General features: G+C 46.4%; 1 protein-coding gene across 4 annotated transcripts in view; it reads right to left on the reverse strand.

Annotated features, from left to right (window-relative positions):
• The window catches only part of PLPP4 (phospholipid phosphatase 4), a 118,478-nt gene that overhangs the window by 58,930 nt on the left and 40,813 nt on the right, over nucleotides 1–18,735 (reverse strand). For 3 of the 4 annotated variants that reach the window (XM_077877413.1, XM_077877414.1, XM_077877412.1), the window contains exons 2-5: nucleotides 16,129–16,237; nucleotides 6,720–6,810; nucleotides 2,004–2,067; nucleotides 307–431 (exon numbers count right to left, since the gene is read on the reverse strand). In XM_077877413.1, the coding sequence (XP_077733539.1) occupies nucleotides 307–431; nucleotides 2,004–2,067; nucleotides 6,720–6,810; nucleotides 16,129–16,237 (389 nt within the window). The remainder of the gene's footprint in view (nucleotides 1–306; nucleotides 432–2,003; nucleotides 2,068–6,719; nucleotides 6,811–16,128; nucleotides 16,238–18,735) is intronic. The other variant, XM_077877415.1, reaches the window with a different exon arrangement.

Here is an 18,735-nt window from a genome sequence, read left to right on the forward strand (position 1 = left end):
ATGGTAAATTCCCTTGCACAGTCAAGCTCCTGAATCGTACTGAATCCTGAATCCGAAGGGTAAAGTGTCACATGTCATGCTCCGCTGAGCTCACAGAAGCAACATATACAATGTCTTGTAAACTCTAGAGCCTTGTCCGCAGGTTTATTACTTCCTGTCAAATTCTTGTTTCTAAGTGTACAGGGAAGCAGAATGAACTGTGCTCAACATTCACGTGCCAGCACTTTCTTCTCCACTGAAACTCCCAAGGAAAATGGTCAGGAAACATGACCGGGAATTAAAGAGAGTCCCAGCCACCGGACTTACAGGAGGAATGGATGCTGGGGAAGCTTTTGCGGCCCTCGGACACCAGATCGGGGTCACCCGTGCAGTGCATTTCTGAGTTCATCACTCCATCTGGAAAGCAGCGGTAAAAGAAATCGGGGCGAGGTCTACAAAAGACACCATGGACATTTTCAATATAAAATGCTGTCATCACAAATGGACCCCAAGCTGACCCCCACCATTCCCTGCTGCCCCCAACTCTTCCTCCTGCCAGTAACACTGATGCCCCCCAGTGACCACTCCAGACACATTGGTCTTGGGCACTTGCCACTTACTGGTTTTCTGACCTGGGGAAGGTCATGTAGCTTCCCCCCCAGCCTCAGTTTCCACATCTGTAAAAGGGGGAGATAAATACCCGCCCAAAGGGGAGGCCATGAGGGCTAGATGAGATGCTGATAGGAAACAGCTAAGCACAGGGCCAGCAGAGTAGATGGCAGTTCCTGCCTCCACTGACAGCTCCCATTCAGAGGCTGCTTCCAGAACCCCAGACTCCAGGCTTCTCCTGGACATGTTATGTTCTACATGTTCTTCCCTGCATCTTGAATTTGGATGGCAAACCACCCCTCCTCCAATAGCAGGTCTCTCCTAGCCTCACCTAACCTCACTGGAGGACCTGACAGCTTAGCTCTATGATGCAGAGGGCACGGCCACCCAGGCTGGCCTCTCTGACCTCACAGGAAGTGGGCAGAAGCTGACCCTGAGGTCAAGCCCCCTGCTCCAGGCACAGCTAGCACTTACCGAGCCCTTACTGGTACCATGAACAGTGCCAAGCACTGCACGTGCATCATGTTATGTGATTCTTATGCCAACCCTGGGACTGCCTTCATCTTGCAGGTGCAAAAATGAAGGTCTAGAAAGATGGCACTCCAGCCCAAGGTCACACACAACCAGTAAGTGGCAAAGGCAAGCCTAAGCCCCAGTAATTAGATTCCTGAACCAACACACTTCACCCCATGGTTTTCTGCCTCTCTCAGGGGAGGAGTCTCATATAGATGGGTGATGGCCAATCACTTCCTATTAACTCAACTAATATTTGTCGAAGGCCAGCCATGGGCAAGGCTTTGCTAGTGCTGTTAACACAGGGCCTCCTTTCTGCACATACTGGGTCACGGTGACTCCCTGGTCTTCCCAGCTCTGGGATCTAGGCCCAATCATAATCTGTCAATATCTATGTCAATAATCAGTACCAGTAATATATCAGAACTTCTGGTGTATTCTCTCTCTCCCCTACTCGGCTAGTGTTTCTCTACGTGTGGTTATTCACTTACTGAACCAGCATTTTATTAGGGCCCCACAGCAACTCTTAATGCAGAAAGTTGGGAGAAGAGCACAGCCCCAGGTCATGCACTACCCAGTTTGTATCCACCTTCTACCCCTGTGGTGCCCGGCCAGCACCCTCCACCAGGTAGATGATCAGTAAATGCTGAGCTTCTGAGAGGGGAGCTAACCTGTCCGAAGCCAACAGCCAAAGTTAGGCCTCAATTTCAGGTCTTTTGACTGTTCATCTCTGTGGAAACTAGCTCACTTTTGGAGTAGTCGGGGGAGAAGCCAAGATAAATGGAGAACGGAAATTGTTTTCCAGGGGGGCAACAGAAATGTGCCATAAGCCAAAGCTCAAATGCTAATCCACAGAGGACCTTGAGAGTCTAAGCCACCATTTGTTTTTTTCCAAAACTTACCTTCCCACTATTAACTTAATAGTGTTTGTGCAGACTCCATTCAGAGCAAGAGCCAAGGACACTGCTACAAAACAAAACCAACAGATAGAAAAATAACCAGATGGTTCTAAAATCACCATCATCATTATCATCATCATCATCATCACGTTACATCATTGTACTATTCAATTATGGCCACAGAAATATGAGCCAACAGTTTAAAAGAACAGAGGGAAGTCTGAGTGGCTAGAGTAAAATATAATTAAGGCATGACATTGGAGAGTGATTCATAAAATCCCAAGACCCTGTGACATGAAATTTATCTCCCTTCCTTGACTAAAATTTTTTACATTGGAAAGGACCCATCCATTATGTTTTGGCCTGATATGAACAGATTTAATACTATAGCATGTAGAGTTTCTTTTACTGGTAGCAAGAAACATAGCTTTTTTGTTTCTGGCAACCTTCTCAGACATAATTCTAATCAGAGCAGCTGTTGGACTCCTTCCTCAGAGTAGGACATTCCCACTCGGTGATTATCTCCATGTTGACCCATAACCCGCTGACAGCTGTCCCTCTGTTATCAGACAAATCACTTTCTGAGAGGCAAACAGTCCCAACACCTCATGGGATTTTCAGAAGGTTTGACCAAGTGGTGTTTTCTGCCACCTAAAGCAGCAGTAACTTCTGGAATCCATTATTTAAAAATATACAGCATGGGGACTTTCTCTAAGAAGCTTGGAAGGACTTTGCTGGAGGAAGTACAGCTCATTCAAAGGGTACCTCACAGGTCCCTTCTATCGTTATCAAGACTGCACAAAAGGCAAGTCAATGTGATAGAAGGTCAAATGTCTTGCATAAGCAATAAAAAACTACTGATGCCCCATTCCAACGCTTTGTTGAATAACAAAGCATATGAGCTATCATTTCCCTTTGGTAAATAGTAACTGTTCAATAGTAGTTGAATTTATGTAAGAAAACAGCAGTGGAGGGACATTTCCAGGAAGGAGCTGCCTAGAGCAATTCCTCATCATCAAGGGAGACAAATGTGTTCTCGAGCAGAAAGTACCGTGCAATGGCCAACACAGTCGTCAAGGGCACTGGCCACAGAGACTGATACAAAACCTCTCTGCTTTTAACAAGTCATGGGAAGCAGAGAGAACAGAAGGGACCAGTTCAAATGAATACCTTTGTCAAAGGGAAACTAATCACCTAAGTGTGAGATGGGCAACAATGGGCCATGTTGGAGTGTGGCAACAAAGGACAGATGGGGCACTAGGGTGTACAGCAGAGTGGGAGTCACAGCACAGCACCGCCAATAACATACCAAGCAGGCAACTGGGATGCATAAATAGGAGCCAGGCGTGCAGGAATTCAGAAAGATCTTCCGATTACATTCTGCACGCACAGACCCGTCCTTCCAAAATGCAGGCTTCCCTTCTCTCTTGTCAGCTCAGAGCACTGCTGAGAGGTCTCCTTTGCAGAGAGGAGAGAAAATGCCCTGGGCTGTCTTCACTGCTGTACTCTCCCTAGAGCCATGACAATTAACAGGCCCTGAGATCACCCTGTGTGACTGGGGTCTCTTCCTGTTAGAGCTGCTTTGCAGGCTCATGCTGTGTTTTCCCAGCTGGGCCACGCTTCTTCTGATCCTGGTCCTAGCATGGCCTTGGCACAGAGGAGGTCTCTGGAACAAGCATCACCAGCTGATCTCCCAATGCTCTTGGGGAACTTCACAGACCACTACATCAATCTGGAACACCATACACGTCCCCAACCTCAGTACCAGCTTGGCTTATTGTAGCAAAGAGCAGTTCTTTGAAAAGTTTCAAGTAGCTGAGCTAGAAAATGTGTCGATGGGATGTAACCACCAACAGCTGGCAACTTCACTCTCTGACCCAAAAGCCTGAAGGAGACAGAAAACAATGGGGCTCTGGAGTGACAATATTTTAGAGTGAAAGTCATCTCAGTATTCTGGAAGTAAACTAAACTGATTATTTTCATCTGAATAGTACAACCCCTAGGGGACCAATAGGGGGGCCTCTCACTGATACCAGAGGGTAGACTGGGCCCAGATCAGATGCATGAAAGACTGGCTGAGCAGGAAATGAATGGCCCCAATCAGGATTGCTTGTTGATTAACAATAACCCAGTGGGTCTGTTTCATAAAAGCTGTGTTTACAACATCCCACAGCACTGCAGGTTTGAGAGAATAGACAAAAAGACAAGCCAGACTGTCCAATAAAGAAATTCAAAGTAATGTGTACTGTGAGTTAGCCCACAAGTGGCCTGTATTGAGAACACTACTGCTTATAAGCATCCCAGAGGATTAGAGGGCTTTTGTTGTTACTTTGGTTGTTGTTGTAAATTCAGCACTGCAGCATTTCCATAACTGGGGCCTCTATTATTGGCTGTTCTGCAGCCGAAATCCCTAAAAGCTGGATGCTGCATAGGGGCAAGCCTCACCCCTCTGTACCACAGCAGATGCACAAAGGTGGCCATGGTGGACATGCAGGTAAGAGGTCTTGGGATTCAGGTCTGCTAAAGGGACCTCAGCACTAAACCACTCTCACTGAGAAAGTCCTGAACTCTAGATAACATTGAAAATGCTACACCTGGTTTTCTGTCCTTGGTTTTTAAAGATCAGTCCCCAACCTCCTACTTCCAGGGCTTCCTAAAAGAAGTGATTTAAAAAACAAACAAACAAAGCTGTGTACAACAGGTGGCTCTTTTTCATTTCTATAAGGACAAGCTCTCATCTACTTAGGCAAACAGAACATCCAATAACTATACCTTCTCTGTTAACATACAGAAGGCACGGTATGGTGTGCAATTTTCAAATGTCACTCTAAGGGAGACTTAGCAGAAAATTAAAAGGTCTAGAGAAGTAACTTACTGCCACAACAACACACAACTCCGGAAGCTGGCAGTAAGTTATAACCATAACCATGAAAGACAGCTCTTATCCACAGTCATATTATCTTGGGACTCCATACCAGGGGAGCAACTAGAATAAAAAGTGAGGTAAAGATATTTCCAGGTCAGCTGAGAGAGCTGCCAGCACATTTCAGGGACCACAGGGATACTCATCCAAACACCGCTGCTTAAGCCACATGTGGAGGCATCTATGCCCTCCTCCTTGGAAAAACTGACCTCTCTGCCACTTCAGCTGAGGGGACTGAGACCATGTGATCACAAATCCCCAAACCTCAGATAAGCAGCCTGGGGACACACCTGACCTGAGGCAGGGCACCAGTAGGCTGACCAGAGACTCATGACTTTTGTGTCCAAGTGTGAAAAAGGAGTTGAGCCAGAGGGTCTGATCCACAAGATGCAGAGCAGCTTGGAGGTGGGCACTAGTGCTGATGGTCCTACAGGTGTGGGGCAGGAGCACCCACCACTGCAAGCCCAAACCTCATAGAAACCAAAGGTATGGGGCAGCAGAAATGATGGCCACACTGTAGGATTAGGCAGGACACATGAGGAGAAGAGGGAAGGCACATTACAGAGAGGAGTGTATCTCCACTCCCAATGGCCTGGCTCCCTATTTCAGTCTCCACAGTGCACCTCTCTCCTTTTTCCCCCCTATTCTTGGATATCTGTGAGATTTCTGACTAAACCCCTAATTTATATGAGCTAATTGGAGACAGACTCTGTTCTTTTTGGTTAGAGCCCAACCAAAACGGTTACGTAAGAGTGCAAAGCCCCTTAACTGCTCGAATACCCCAGATTTTGCCCTTAGCCTCGTTCCTGTACCAACAAAAGAGAAGACCATATTTTGCTACATTTCCATTTCCTCAAAGCCCAATAATTTACAAACATACTTTGGGGACAGGGGATCTCATTTTTCCAGATATGACATTTAACTGAATGAATGTAAGTCCATACAACATACCAAAAACAGTTCGTGTGAGGGTTTGGATAGTTTTTATTGAGGTGTCAAAAAAAATCAACATAATTCAGTTTTCCTAATGATCTAAAAGCTGAAAATCTGGCTATTGGGTAGTTTATTTGGGTTGCTAAACAAGTCAATTAGCTTTGTTTTCTCTTACTACTGTCACATACTCAGTCATTTAACAGGAAGATCTAAAAATGGATTTAATCTTAATGTCAAACTCCTGTCACATGCAGCTATGGCTTAGCTTGGGGAGAATTTATAACAATGGTGTTATAGTCAGTGGCAAAGATTGTGGCACTCTTCACACAATAACAATTGCTTAGCTGCCAAAATGCCCCCCACCATGCCAAAAACAATGAGTTATGGAGTTTATTTCCAATTTCAATTACATTGTACATCTGCTTTTGACCTTGGTGCCTCTAGGTGATTGGTCAAGAAGTCTGTGGCTGATTTCTGAACTGCCCGCAATATGGGCTTATTAGCCACAGATGTGGGCTTGGACAGTCAATGGTGACCGTTTCAGATTCGCTTTGCCTCATGGCCAAGAGCTACCCTGCAGCTTGCTGTGCCTGAGCAGCACAGAGCTCTGATGTTACATTACGTAGGGCCATAGGGCCGTTCGCATTCAGCACAATGGACAGCAACAAGGCTGCGTGGAAGGTGAGGTGCTCGCCATCTCTGCACCCCCTCTTCATCGGGTTAAAAGTTTACCTTTCTTTGTTTCTCCCAAGCTTCGCTTGACCAAGAGAAAAATCAGTTGGGTGCAACAGAGATTTTTAAAAATCTACTGATCTAATTAAGTTCAGCCCCATCCCCTAGAGCAGGAACTGTGAATACTCTACCTAAGAAGGCTTCCTTAATTTCAGTCTTGTCTGTTCGCCGGATAATTTTCACCACACAAATAACAGCCAGGGGTGTGAGGAAAGAAATTGCCTGGAAAAAAATAACAAATAATCCCTTATGAGGACAGCAGTTTGCTATCAGAGGGATGATTGATAATTAGTTCAAGTTTGTTTCATTTAGACTCACTAGTTGAATGATCTTACTGAACTCCTGACCTCAAACAAAGGAGGATTTATATCTATACTTAGAGATGCTAAAGATTTAAAAAAAAATTGGAGGTCTGACTGTGGGTTATAACTGATTTGTAATTGCTGGGAGCCACGTTTAAAGTGGTGGCTTTTTAAACAGAAAAGAATAACCTACAATCAGGATGACTCATCTTTGCCAGCAGCCCCCTCACACCCTCCCCTGCAGAAGGGTGAAAGAAATCTTGGCCTCCCATCCCCAGCTCTCTTTTTGGGGGGGAGCATGTTGGACTTGCTTAGAGTCAATCGATTCATTTTCTTTGGTGTTCTTTTGTTGAATTTCATTTCCTCTGCAAAGCAGAGTTTAATCCTTTTGCTTGCCACCTCTCTTCCTTTCCTCCAAGGCCTCTTCTCCTCTGGCCCAAAGCACACAAATGTGCAATAAATGTTTAATGAATCAAGCTGGTGGGATTCAGATGCAAGCAACACTCATTATAGAACCCACTATGAGGGACACCTGGGTGGCTCAGCGGTTAAGTGCTGCCTTCAGCCCAGGGCATGATTCCGGGGTCCTGGGATCAAGTCCCGCATCGGGCTCCCTGTGAGAAGCCTGCTTCTCCCTCTGTCTGTGTCTCTACCTCTCTGTGTGTCTCTCATGAATAAATAAATAAAATATTAAAAAAAAATAAAAAGAACCCACTATGAGGCAGGAACTACGTTTGGGTAGCATCAGGTACCAGCATCTCTTAAATCCTCATGATGGCTCTGTGACTATCTTTGCCAGGCTTAGGGACTAAAGGATGTGCCCAAAGATATAAAGCTGGTGAGTAGCAAGGCCAAGTTTTAGAGACCAGGTTTCCTGCCTGCCATATCTAGTCTTGATTTAGCATTCTACAATTAATAAGTTATTTTCAACATTCCAACAACCAAGAAAAAAAAGTATTTCAGTTACTTCCTTATAACATCTCAGGCTAACAATATCGGAAGGGGCTAACTATCTTACAAATCCACAGCTGGCCTAATAGACAGTGGTGGGAAGGATGGGATGTGGAAACTATTGCTCACACTTTTGGAAACAGTGTTCACATTTTTGGAAATCTCCACCTGTACTCTAATGCAATGCTACTTTTTTTGGAAGGGGGCTTTCTAATCGGGCTAAGGCATAGCTGGAAGACACTTTTCTTTTATATAAAGAGAAATCACCCAAATGACCAGAGTCTTTCAAAATGACTGGAGACACTCTACATACTTGCTACAACCAGACTTCAAGAGCTGAGCACATCTTGGGGTATCCCTTTTGGGAACTGTTTTTAGAAGCAGTTCATGAGACATGAGAAAACCCCTCTCCTTACTGGCCAGTATCTTTCCCACCATAATGGTAGTAACCAGGTTGACGAGCCTCCTTATCAGCTGTGGCCCTGAATGAATTAGCTGTTTAAACACCAAATTAGCAAGTCCTATCACCATGGAAGGTATTTGGAAGAATGTGGCACAAGTCTAAGGGCAGCTGTAGGAGAGGAGATTCAGAAGAATCTCATACAGAGAAACGGAGGATTTCCCCAAGGGTGACTGGAAAAGGCAAGACTCACTTGTGAGTTAATAGTTCCAGCAAATTGTGAAAGTTCCCATGAGAGCCTGGGTGGCTCTCACACTTAAAAAACAGTCGGGCTCACTACAATGCTGAGTTCCTCAAATATACTCACAGGACATGTACATTTTGTAACAAGCATCTCAAATGATACTGATGCTGGTGCCTGCGTTAGGGTTTTGACTCACACACTCAGTGTTGAAAGAGTGATGACTGAAGCCCTTGCTTACTTAAGTCCAAAGTTATAGCTAAGGTCAAAAAAGTCCCTGGCAACTTGTGTCCTCTCACTTCAGACATGCAGACCAGGCCACACACCCTCCAACAGGGGAAAGCGGCTCACTGAACAGTGAACTCTACTGCAGTGACCCCACTGACAGTCACATATGAGAACAATGTGGGACTGAAGGAAACATTACAAGACAATCCCAGATGACATACTCTAAGGTTAGACTGAATAAAACCCCAGAAAAGATATGCGTTGGCAAGACTTTCCCTACTTCAGAGGCCGTCTACAGGAGATCCTGAGCAGGAGCGTACCAACCAAGAGGAGAGAGACACTGCAGGGGAGGTTGACAGCTCTAGGACTGTGAGTAGGGGTTAGAGAAGGCACTGGGGTGGAAGTGGCTCCAGGCTCACCGCTTGATGGCCAAGGGCATCTCCCTGAGCACTGCTCCCCAACCCAGCTCTTTTAACAGATCCTCGGGATCCCTGGGTGGCGCAGCGGTTTAGCGCCTGCCTTTGACCCAGGGCGCGATCCTGGAGACCCGGGATCGAATCCCACGTCAGGTTCCCGGTGCATGGAGCCTGCTTCTCTCTCTGCCTGTGTCTCTGCCTCTCTCTCTCTGTGTCTATCATGAATAAATAAATAAAATCTAAAAATAAAAAAAAAATTAACAGATCCTCACTCTGACAGCCCAACCAGACTGCACTTAATTTCACCTATTCTAGGACTTTCCCAGGTAGATGCACGTGGGTCTCTTTTCTAGAACCACTGACAAATCACTTCCAATGCTGGGCCAATCACAGCCAATGCTGGGCACCCTTGAGGGCCAGGGCTCCCCAGTTCATGAGCCTCACATGAGGGAATGCATCAGACCAAGCACCACAGCACCCACCCAGGCGGCCATAGAAATGTCTGCAAAAGACTGTGTAGCCGTCTTTCTCTCCTCCCCTCATCCTAATGACATTTGGGCTCTGGTCCCATTTCTTCTTCCTGAAAACATATTTGGCACATCTTTGGACAGCACAGGCTTCAAATCAGCATAGATATAGATATATTGATCGTGTGCTCCCTTTTTCATAAATATTTTCCAACTAGAAGATGGAGTTAAGAGATTAGCCCCAGAGGCCAACACATTAGGAAAACAACTATCTTCTGGGCCAAAGCACTTCTGAATTGAGTAAAAGAGAAATGAATCCCCCTTTCACCCAGAAGACCAAATGGAATTAAACCCCATGTACGCCCTTCCCACAACTCTGACACAAGCCTTTAGAGGCTGCCCTTCTGCTGCCTGAGCCCATGGAAATGAAAATGGACACAGACACGAAGGTGGGGAGTGATTACTTCTACTTCCAAACAGATGTAGAGACGGAGGACAAAATGGGCAGGCAAAATTTCTCCAGTACTGTTTTCCCCTCGGGTTAATTTTGCCATGGCTTAAAAATTTCTTTGAAAATCCTGGGAATGAGCCCAGTGGAAAGACAGGGAATGGTTATAAATGCTTATTAAATGGGACCCGAGAGAGACCAGAACAGTGCGTTCCAGCCAATCACTGCTGTGGGATGCAGGGAACAGACTGAACTCTCTTTAGACTTGCATTTCCCTCCTGTTATGAGAACAGGGCTGCTCAGTATATATACATAAGTTAGCTAACCAGGGCTAACATGTTCTGGAAACTTACTGAGGGCCATGGTCTGTTGTAGGAACGTGAGGCAAATTAACACACTAACGTGTCCTTACTTTATGGATGGGAAACTAAGGCACTGAGGGATGAAGCAACCTGCTGAAAGTCGCACAGCTAGTAAGTGGTAAATTGGAAATTTGTAACCGAACTGTTTAAATCAAGCTTTGTGCTTTTAACCACGGTGTTTTAGCAATTCTGACCTTAGAAGTAAGAAGCATTAATAAAACATGGTAAATGCCTTTTCTCTGGAGATGAAGGAGGAAGTTAAGGGAGCTCACATCCAGGAACATGGATAAGTCACAGAAATGTTAGTGGCAGCTGTCATGGGTTAAGCACCTACTACGTATAAGGGACTTTCCTCACAGTTCTCTAATCTCCTAACCACTCTGTTGGGGGAAACATTATCCTCCTTGCATTACAAAATGAGAACTCAGAGCAGTAATGTGAATTCCCAAAGGCATGCACCTGGTGGGCCCAGGACATCCCCTAACTGGGCTGCCCTCCTAGCTGGGCTGGAGTCTTGAATCACAGCGATCCCCTAAGCCCAAATGTTTCATCTTCCAGTTGAAGGAAACTGAGCTGAGATCATTTTTGCATTAAAGAACATTTTGTAAGCTACTGATTAAGTGTACTCCACAGAAACCAAATATCCAGATAATATATATAAACCATTAGGCAGGATCTGGTCCACAGCTGGTTTTGCATGATGCTAGGCTCCAGGCTGAGAAGCCAGAGCTCTGAAGAGGGAAATGTAGGGAACAGACTCAGATTAAGGAAAGCCAGATGCAAGCTCCAGCTCTAACACTTACCAGCTCTGTGACCATGAGCAAAGCACTCCACCTCTTCCCCTTGGGGCTCGGTCTCCTCACCCATAAGATAGGAATAATAATACCATCCATAACAAATATTGTTGCTAGGATGCAAATGCAGTAGCAGTTACTGAATGTTTCTTATGTCCCAAACGCTAAGCGAAGCGCTGTAAATCTATCACCTCATTTGATGCTCTCAGCACCGTGGCAAGGGGAGGGAAGTGTTATTAAAGACCCCTTTTTACAGACAAGGACACTGGGGCACTGAGAGAGGAGGCGATTCTCCTGTCACATAGCTAGAAAGTCGATCGCAGGTTGTCCACTCTGGAGCTGCACCACAGACCCATCCAGAGAGGCCAGCAGAGTTGGCATCCAGTGAATGCCTATTGTTGGCTACAATGTCGTTATTTCCCAGGGAAAATGGAACAAATGACCCAAACCAGTAAAGGAGTACCAGGGTCCTGAGACCACAGGTTTGGGAATAAAGCACTCTAAGTTCCAGCCCACTATGCCCTGAGGTCTGAGCAGTCAGGGACGAGGTCAGGGACAGGGAAGAGCCTACTTTGCCCAGGCTCCTTGCCACTCCCTACAGGACCGACATCTCCACCAAGGACCTGCCTTGTGCACTGACCAATGAAATCAACACAGGAAGTGCCTTTCTGTCCCCAGCCACTGCTGCACCCAGAAGGTGGGTCACCCAGAGTGATGATGCAAGGCACAGTGCTGTCAGGATGCTTCTGGAAAATAACAGACTAGCCAGACTAGCCTGTGTGAAGTGGGAGGGGCAGAAGTACACCAAGAACTCTGAATAAGCAAAGGGGCCAAAGCCAGAGCGCCCTGATGTTAGGATGTTAGCTAGAGAAGAGCTTGTCACTGAGGTTCATTCATATCAGACAAACAATGGGTGCAAAGTACCTTAATTTCTGGCATTTGACAGAAAGGTGTGCTGAAAAGTGCTTATAGAGACAACTCAGGACATGCAACGCAGACAGCTGAAAAAGCCATGCTGCGAGTAAACAATTACAGCCCATCATAGAGAAAAGAGCTGTCGAAGACTTTACCAAAAAGTCTAAAAATTAAACTGTCTATCACGAGCCAGCTTTGTCTCTTTTCCTCCCCTCCTTCTCCCAAAATTGACTTTCTGTCTTCCTTAGAAACATCCTACCCTAAAATAGGAAACCCTGTTATCGAATCAACACCATATGAAGAATATTCTACAGAAGTAATCTTCTGGACTCGTTGTGGCCAGGGCAAAGGACAGGTCTTGGGTAGATTTGTTTTTTAAGCCAAGGAAAGCAATTGGGGAACACCAATCATTCCTTCAGCTCATTACCTGAGTTACCTGTGACCATCCAATTCCTGTTCATGTCTGTGTCCCCCATGAGACAGGAAACCATATCTTGTTCAGCTGTGTACCTCCATCCCCCAGCACCATGTTGGGCTCAGGCAGGTGCTTTGTAACTGTCAGCTGAATTAAGTAATAATCAGCTAACCTGAAGCTTCTCCACAGTCTGCTTCCTTCTTCTGCCCCCCTCACACACGGATACCCTAAACACACTCCTGTTCACTGGGCCCACATGGCCCCTGCTCTCCGGTGTCTGTGCTTTTACACACCAGGTCTTCTGCGTGCGATCTGCTACTCACCACCTCTCCATATACCCCGAGCCCCCATGGAGACATCACAGTTGAAAGGAGCTGGCATTCAGATCTGGGTCCAGCAACTGGTGGTATATAACCTTGCACAAGCTGCTAAATCCCACTGGGGTTTCATTTTGTCATTGAAATAATGGGTTCACAAAAGTGCTGACCTCAACAGATGTGAGAGGGACTATCTGACATGCTTAAAGTGGAAAGCACAATTCCTGTATTCAAGAGATGTTGGTGGTTGTTGTTACTGCCATGGTGATGATGATGATGGTGATGATGATGATAGTGGTGGTAATGGTGCTGCTGCTGCTGATGGTAGTGGAGGTGGTGATGGTGGTAATGGTGTTGATGATGATGATGGTGGTGGTGGTGATGATTATGATCATGGTGGTGATGGTGATGATGATAATGGTGGTGATGATGACGATAATGGTGGTGATGATGAAGCTCACTAAAAGTGTACTCAAGCCTCTAGTGTTTTCTAGATTCTGTTTTGTTTAGAGTACCATCTCCCCCAGTCACCTACAAGACCCTTAAGGATAGACCTTCCACATCTGATTTGACTTCCTATCACCTGAAGCTCCTATGGATTTCCTTACCCACAGCAGGCTCCTGGAAGTGTTCCCTGAATGTACAAAGACACAACTACTAAGACAGCAAGCAAAGAATATACTAAGAAGCAAAAACCAACACAAACTAAGTCTTCCTACACCAAAAAGCAGATTTTCAAAAATGCTATGATAAATCCCACACTCAGGAACAAACCATGACCATATCTTTTGAATAGGGAGCAGCCTTCCATAAAGGCAGGTAATGGTTTGTGAACATCTAGGACATGTTAATTCAAGATTCAGTATATGTGAAAAGAATTCTCAGTCTCTCTGCTCAACAGGAACCCAGAATCATCAAGGGAAATAAACTCTTAGAACTAAACAATCCAACCATATTCAACTTCCAGGTTGACAGACATAGTCATCTTAGCTGACAGTGCCAAAGACAGAACAAATGAGGGGGGCTCCCTGGTGTCGTTATCACCATTCACTCTGCTTAACTTAATTCCGTACCATTCTGATACTATTTTTGTGACATCTGAACAAGTGGCTCATCTAAAATACACATGTGCATGCACACACACACACACACACACACACTTCCAGAGGCCTAATTTCCCAATCAAAAGACATCTGGGTTTTTACCAGCTGCCTTTCAACAATGCTTTGGTTAGAAAATTAAATAAAAGTTTGCCTTTGGATTAAAACATTCCAACCAAAAGTAAAACAGACCCCAGGATTTTATGTATTAAACAGCAAAACTTGAGCTTTCTAAGGAAATCAACATAGTTTTAAAGAACAATATAAAAGCATGTTTTATTAGAGTCTTCCATAAACATTTGAAGGTTTTAAAGAATCAGAGCGAACAAATGATATTTTATATTAAACTCAATAAAATCCAGGTGACAAAGCAGTTTTCCTCTTTATGTTACATGTATTATAAACGTATCTACCGCTTTCCTTGTGTTATTATGGAATTGTATTAAATCTTGTGAGAAAATGAATGAAACGTATCCACTACTATTAACAAAACAGAAGGTTGAACTTATCTCATTTGGGGATTCAAGGGTAGGAATCAGGATTTGAGGCTGAATACACTTCTATTCTCTGAGAATCACAGAACTGAATAACTCCTTTACTGCCTCCTAACCATCCCTGCCAACATGCAAATGTGCCCCCTCCTATCCGTGTCTGCAGCCAGAATATTTGTGGCATTTGTATCTAGACTTCAAAACATTCCATTGTTCATAAATCTAGGACACAGCCACAAATTTCCCACAATATCCCATATGAACACTCATCTCCAAATTGTGTTTTATAGCACATAAAATGTGAAATCTGTGAGGAATGGGGGTAAGTGGTAAGTAGGAGCTTCCCCTTCTCAAAACCATGGAGTAAACTAGTGAGACACATACCAGTTCCTTTATTTCTAGGATTTATAGAAGATTTGAGTAAGAGCAGAAATGGAAAAAGTCTAATTTTCATACTCAAGTGTTAGATAATGCCTGAACTCTTCAAGTCCCCTGAAATTTACAAAAATCCAGTTTCATTTCCAGTGGAAAAGCAATTATTAAAGAGCAATTAAAGTAACACTTCAAAGCTCATGTGATGTTCGGGGCATTTCGGGATGTTTTCAGACACAAAGATCTTTCCAATCATCACTAATTAACAAGATCTCCTTCATAAAATCAGAGGGATTTCTTTCAAAACACAAAAAATATTCGCTTGTGCTCTATGAAATCTCAGGACCAACCACTGAAGGTCCCAGAGGCACAAGACATAACGGCTGGCCAACAGGAATAAACTTCAAGCTGGCCCACCAAGTCACATTACTGTTCTGTAATGAGGAGGAGCTCAAATATTCCCTCTGCTACAGAAAGGCCTGATGGCAATTCCCCAGGAGGCAATTAGCATCAGCAAGGAATCCTGAACACTGGGTTCCTGACCTACAGGGCAGCCTCATGGCTGAGACTGGGCTTAGAGCTTCCTGCTTGGATCTGAATCCTGGCTCTGCCACTCACTGGCTGTGTGGATTTGGGCAGGTTCCTTCTTTCTCTGGGATGCAATTCTGCACCTGCAAATATGGACAAGACTGACAGCTTTCTCACTGGAATGCTGGGTGCGATTAAGTGAGATAATCCTTTCTCAAGCTCTCAGCAAAGGGCTTGGCACATAGGAAGTGAGGTGTAAAAGGGGACAGCTGCCATGGGGCAGGGTGAAGAGGTGAAAGTAATGCCACTATATCTACCAGCTATTTGGATCCTGGCCCATTTATTCTAGAAGTAGGAAGACACAAAAGACTATCCAGGGATTGAGTCATACAAGGTGGGGGTCATCAGTGGTGTCACATGACCACCTAGAAACCAAAAAGAGCAGTTAACAGAGCTGTCTATGGGGCCTGAGTTTGGCAAAAATCGAGGTTTATCCCAGAAGGAAATGGAACAGGGAAATCTGTTTCTAGTCTTATTTTACTGTAAATATTTGGAAAGAACTCAGGTAAGCAAGTCCCTTCTCTTTCCAAAGTGGCAGGCGATTACTAGTTCTCACATGACCAAGCAAGCACCCGTCATGACCTGGAATTGAGTTTAATGTGATGGGCTGCTCACCTCCTCTTTCTTCCAGACTCCTCACTGTCTTCAGCAGGGGTTAGAAAAGCAGAAATGAAAACCCATTGGTTCATACTTGGGAGACTGGTCAAATCAGCCATAAAATAATGGTACTTACAAACATGAGGCGGGTAGGTATGTTGTCTGATTGCACCAAAGGATTTTTATAGAGCCAGATCTCTTCTGGCTGGATGACTCTCTGGAATGGATCCAAAAACTCTGTAAAACTGAAACAAAACAAAGACAGACTTGTGAGGGCTTGAGCACTCATCCGTAGCCTGTAGTTCCCTGAGAAGGCCACTCCCACACGCCCTGGGTGGAGAATCCAGCCTCTGGGGAAGGGGAAGGAATAACAGGCTGCCTCAGGAGGGAAGAATGGATGGAAAGAATTACTGAGACTCTGTAGAACCTTCTGGCAGCACGTGCCAGCAAAGACCCATTCGGAGCATAAAAGAACAGCTGCAAAGCTGACATACAAAGACCCTCGAAGTCGGATCTCTGATGTGAACTAGGAGCCGAGGAGCAGAAGGGGGGTGGCAGGGAGGTGGGGGGCTCGGGGTGGGGCAAGGCCAGGCCAGCAGCGCAGCTCTGGGAAGGAAATGGGCCCCCGTGGAGCAAAGGTGAGGGAGCAGCCTGCACCACCTGAGCCAGGAACCCCCCCCCACCCCCCCCCCAACCTGGGGCCCTGTCCCCCCTCCCTCCCCCCCACCACAGCGCACTGACATGTCGCCACCAGTTGGGGGCAGAGTGAGCAAGAAAAGCCTCCCAGAGAAGACAGGAGGTCTGGCAGGAGGAACACAGGGAGAAGGGAAGGGAGGGAAGGAAAAGGGGAATGAGGGGCATTCTGGGGCTGCTGCCAAGAACGCAGGCAGCATGAAGCATCCACGTCCTCCTCTCGCCACCCTCCCAAGCCCCCCGCACCCCGGGAGCCCACAACAGGTGCATGCAGAGCAGTCACCACCAAGAGGAAAAACAGGGTGGGCAGGGGCGAGGGGGTCAGAGCCTGCCAGGACGTGCTTGGCTTTGTCAGATGACCCTCCGGCCCAGGCGTCCTCCCTGCGGGCTCGGTTCAGTACGTGGGTCTGACAGGGCGGTGTCACCCATCAGCCCAGACTCAAGAGAGGGGAATGGACTCCACCCCTCAGCAGGGGTGTAGCAAGGTCCCATCCCACGGGCTGTCAGCGTTGCGAGGGGCCCAGGCCCCGCCCTCACAGACCCCAGAACCTCGATCCCCATCCCTTCCCCACGCAGCAGGCCCCGCCGCCGAGCACGTCCCTCCTCGCTCTGCTTGTCCCCCAGGTGTTACTATCCTTGTGGCTATTTTTTAAAGCCTCGTGCACCCCACCTTTTGCACAATTCCACATCCCACCCTGGGGAGCTGCTGCCAGAACGCATCTATCAAGCAAATTATATCCTCTGGGAGCAGCGGAGCCAAGAAAGACAGACGTGCTTTCTCCAGCCACGCTCCAGCCACCGGTGTCTGCCTCTGAGAATCCAGACGGCGAGGCAGCCACGCAGAGGACTTGGGTCTCCCAAAGCAAACGGGGGCAGAGGTGGGGATGTGGTGGAATGGAAAGGTCTGGAGACGGTACAGGGTGGTTGCCAAGAAAGGACATCCTGGGCCTGGAAACTGCCTTCCACAAGCTCTCTGTGGGTGCTCTGGAAGCTAGGAAATGGGAAGCCAGCTTCCAGCGAGGGGGTCGGGCATGGCCTCCGATGACCTGTTCACCAGGGCTCACTACGCACTAGGACGTCCCAGAGCTGTGAGGTCAGCACGTCCCACACATGAATGTGCCCAGGAGCCACGTGGGAGTCTTGTGCGTACAGGAACCAGACAGTTGGCACCTCCAGCCGCTGCCCTGAGGCTCAAACCGCTTGGAGGCCTAGCCCAGACCTATGGCATCAGACAGGATCTTCATTTTTAACAAGCCCCCCAGGGGATTCATGTTGAGCCTTGACAGTTGGACACACACAGCTCTCAGGCGGGAAAGCCAGTGCTCCCCAGCTTTGACCTTTTAAGAACCAAGTGGGCCAGTGTTGCCTTATTCCCCCTCCTCCCGTACAGAGACTTTCCTTTGAGACTTTGTAAACGAAAAGCCTAGAAGAAACTTGTCATGTTCCTGCTTAATGATGAAATCAGCATTCCCTCCATAAATAACCGGTAAACAGCCAAAGAAATACAGTAAAAACCGAAGACTGCTACGAAATCCGACTTTGGTGCTGCTGCCTTAGAGCCTCACCTGGCCTCTCTCTGAGGTCCCCCAGAGCCTCCCCGGCAAGGTGTGGGGGAGACGGAAGGAGAAGCGAGAAGGCGCGAACGTGTCCTCCCCAGGACTGTGGAGGCAGGGGCTCCCCCCTGCGTATCCTCACCCTGCAAAGCCCGGAAAATCATCTCCCAACACCACAGTGGACGTGGAAGCAGTTCAAAATGTTTTGATGGGAAAAGGAAGGAGTTACTACCAAATAAACATAAATTTTTCTTTTGCGAAAATTGTAATCCAAAGGCAAGTAACTTGCTGTTGGATTTGGATCCAAGATAACGTTTTTTAAATTTCTTTGCTGTTTGAGTTTGACAATTATCTTAATCTAACTGTATGTCAATTTCTTCTTGGCAAAGGAGGACCGTTGTCCTCTGAAGACTATTGTCTTCTCCCAGTTTTCTGATGATGGGGTTTGAAGAACTGGGAAAACCTACACTATCAAAATTCAAAGATGTTATTCCAGT

This window comes from Canis aureus, chromosome 29, assembly GCF_053574225.1.
Source record: "Canis aureus isolate CA01 chromosome 29, VMU_Caureus_v.1.0, whole genome shotgun sequence".
NCBI lineage: Eukaryota > Metazoa > Chordata > Mammalia > Carnivora > Canidae > Canis > Canis aureus.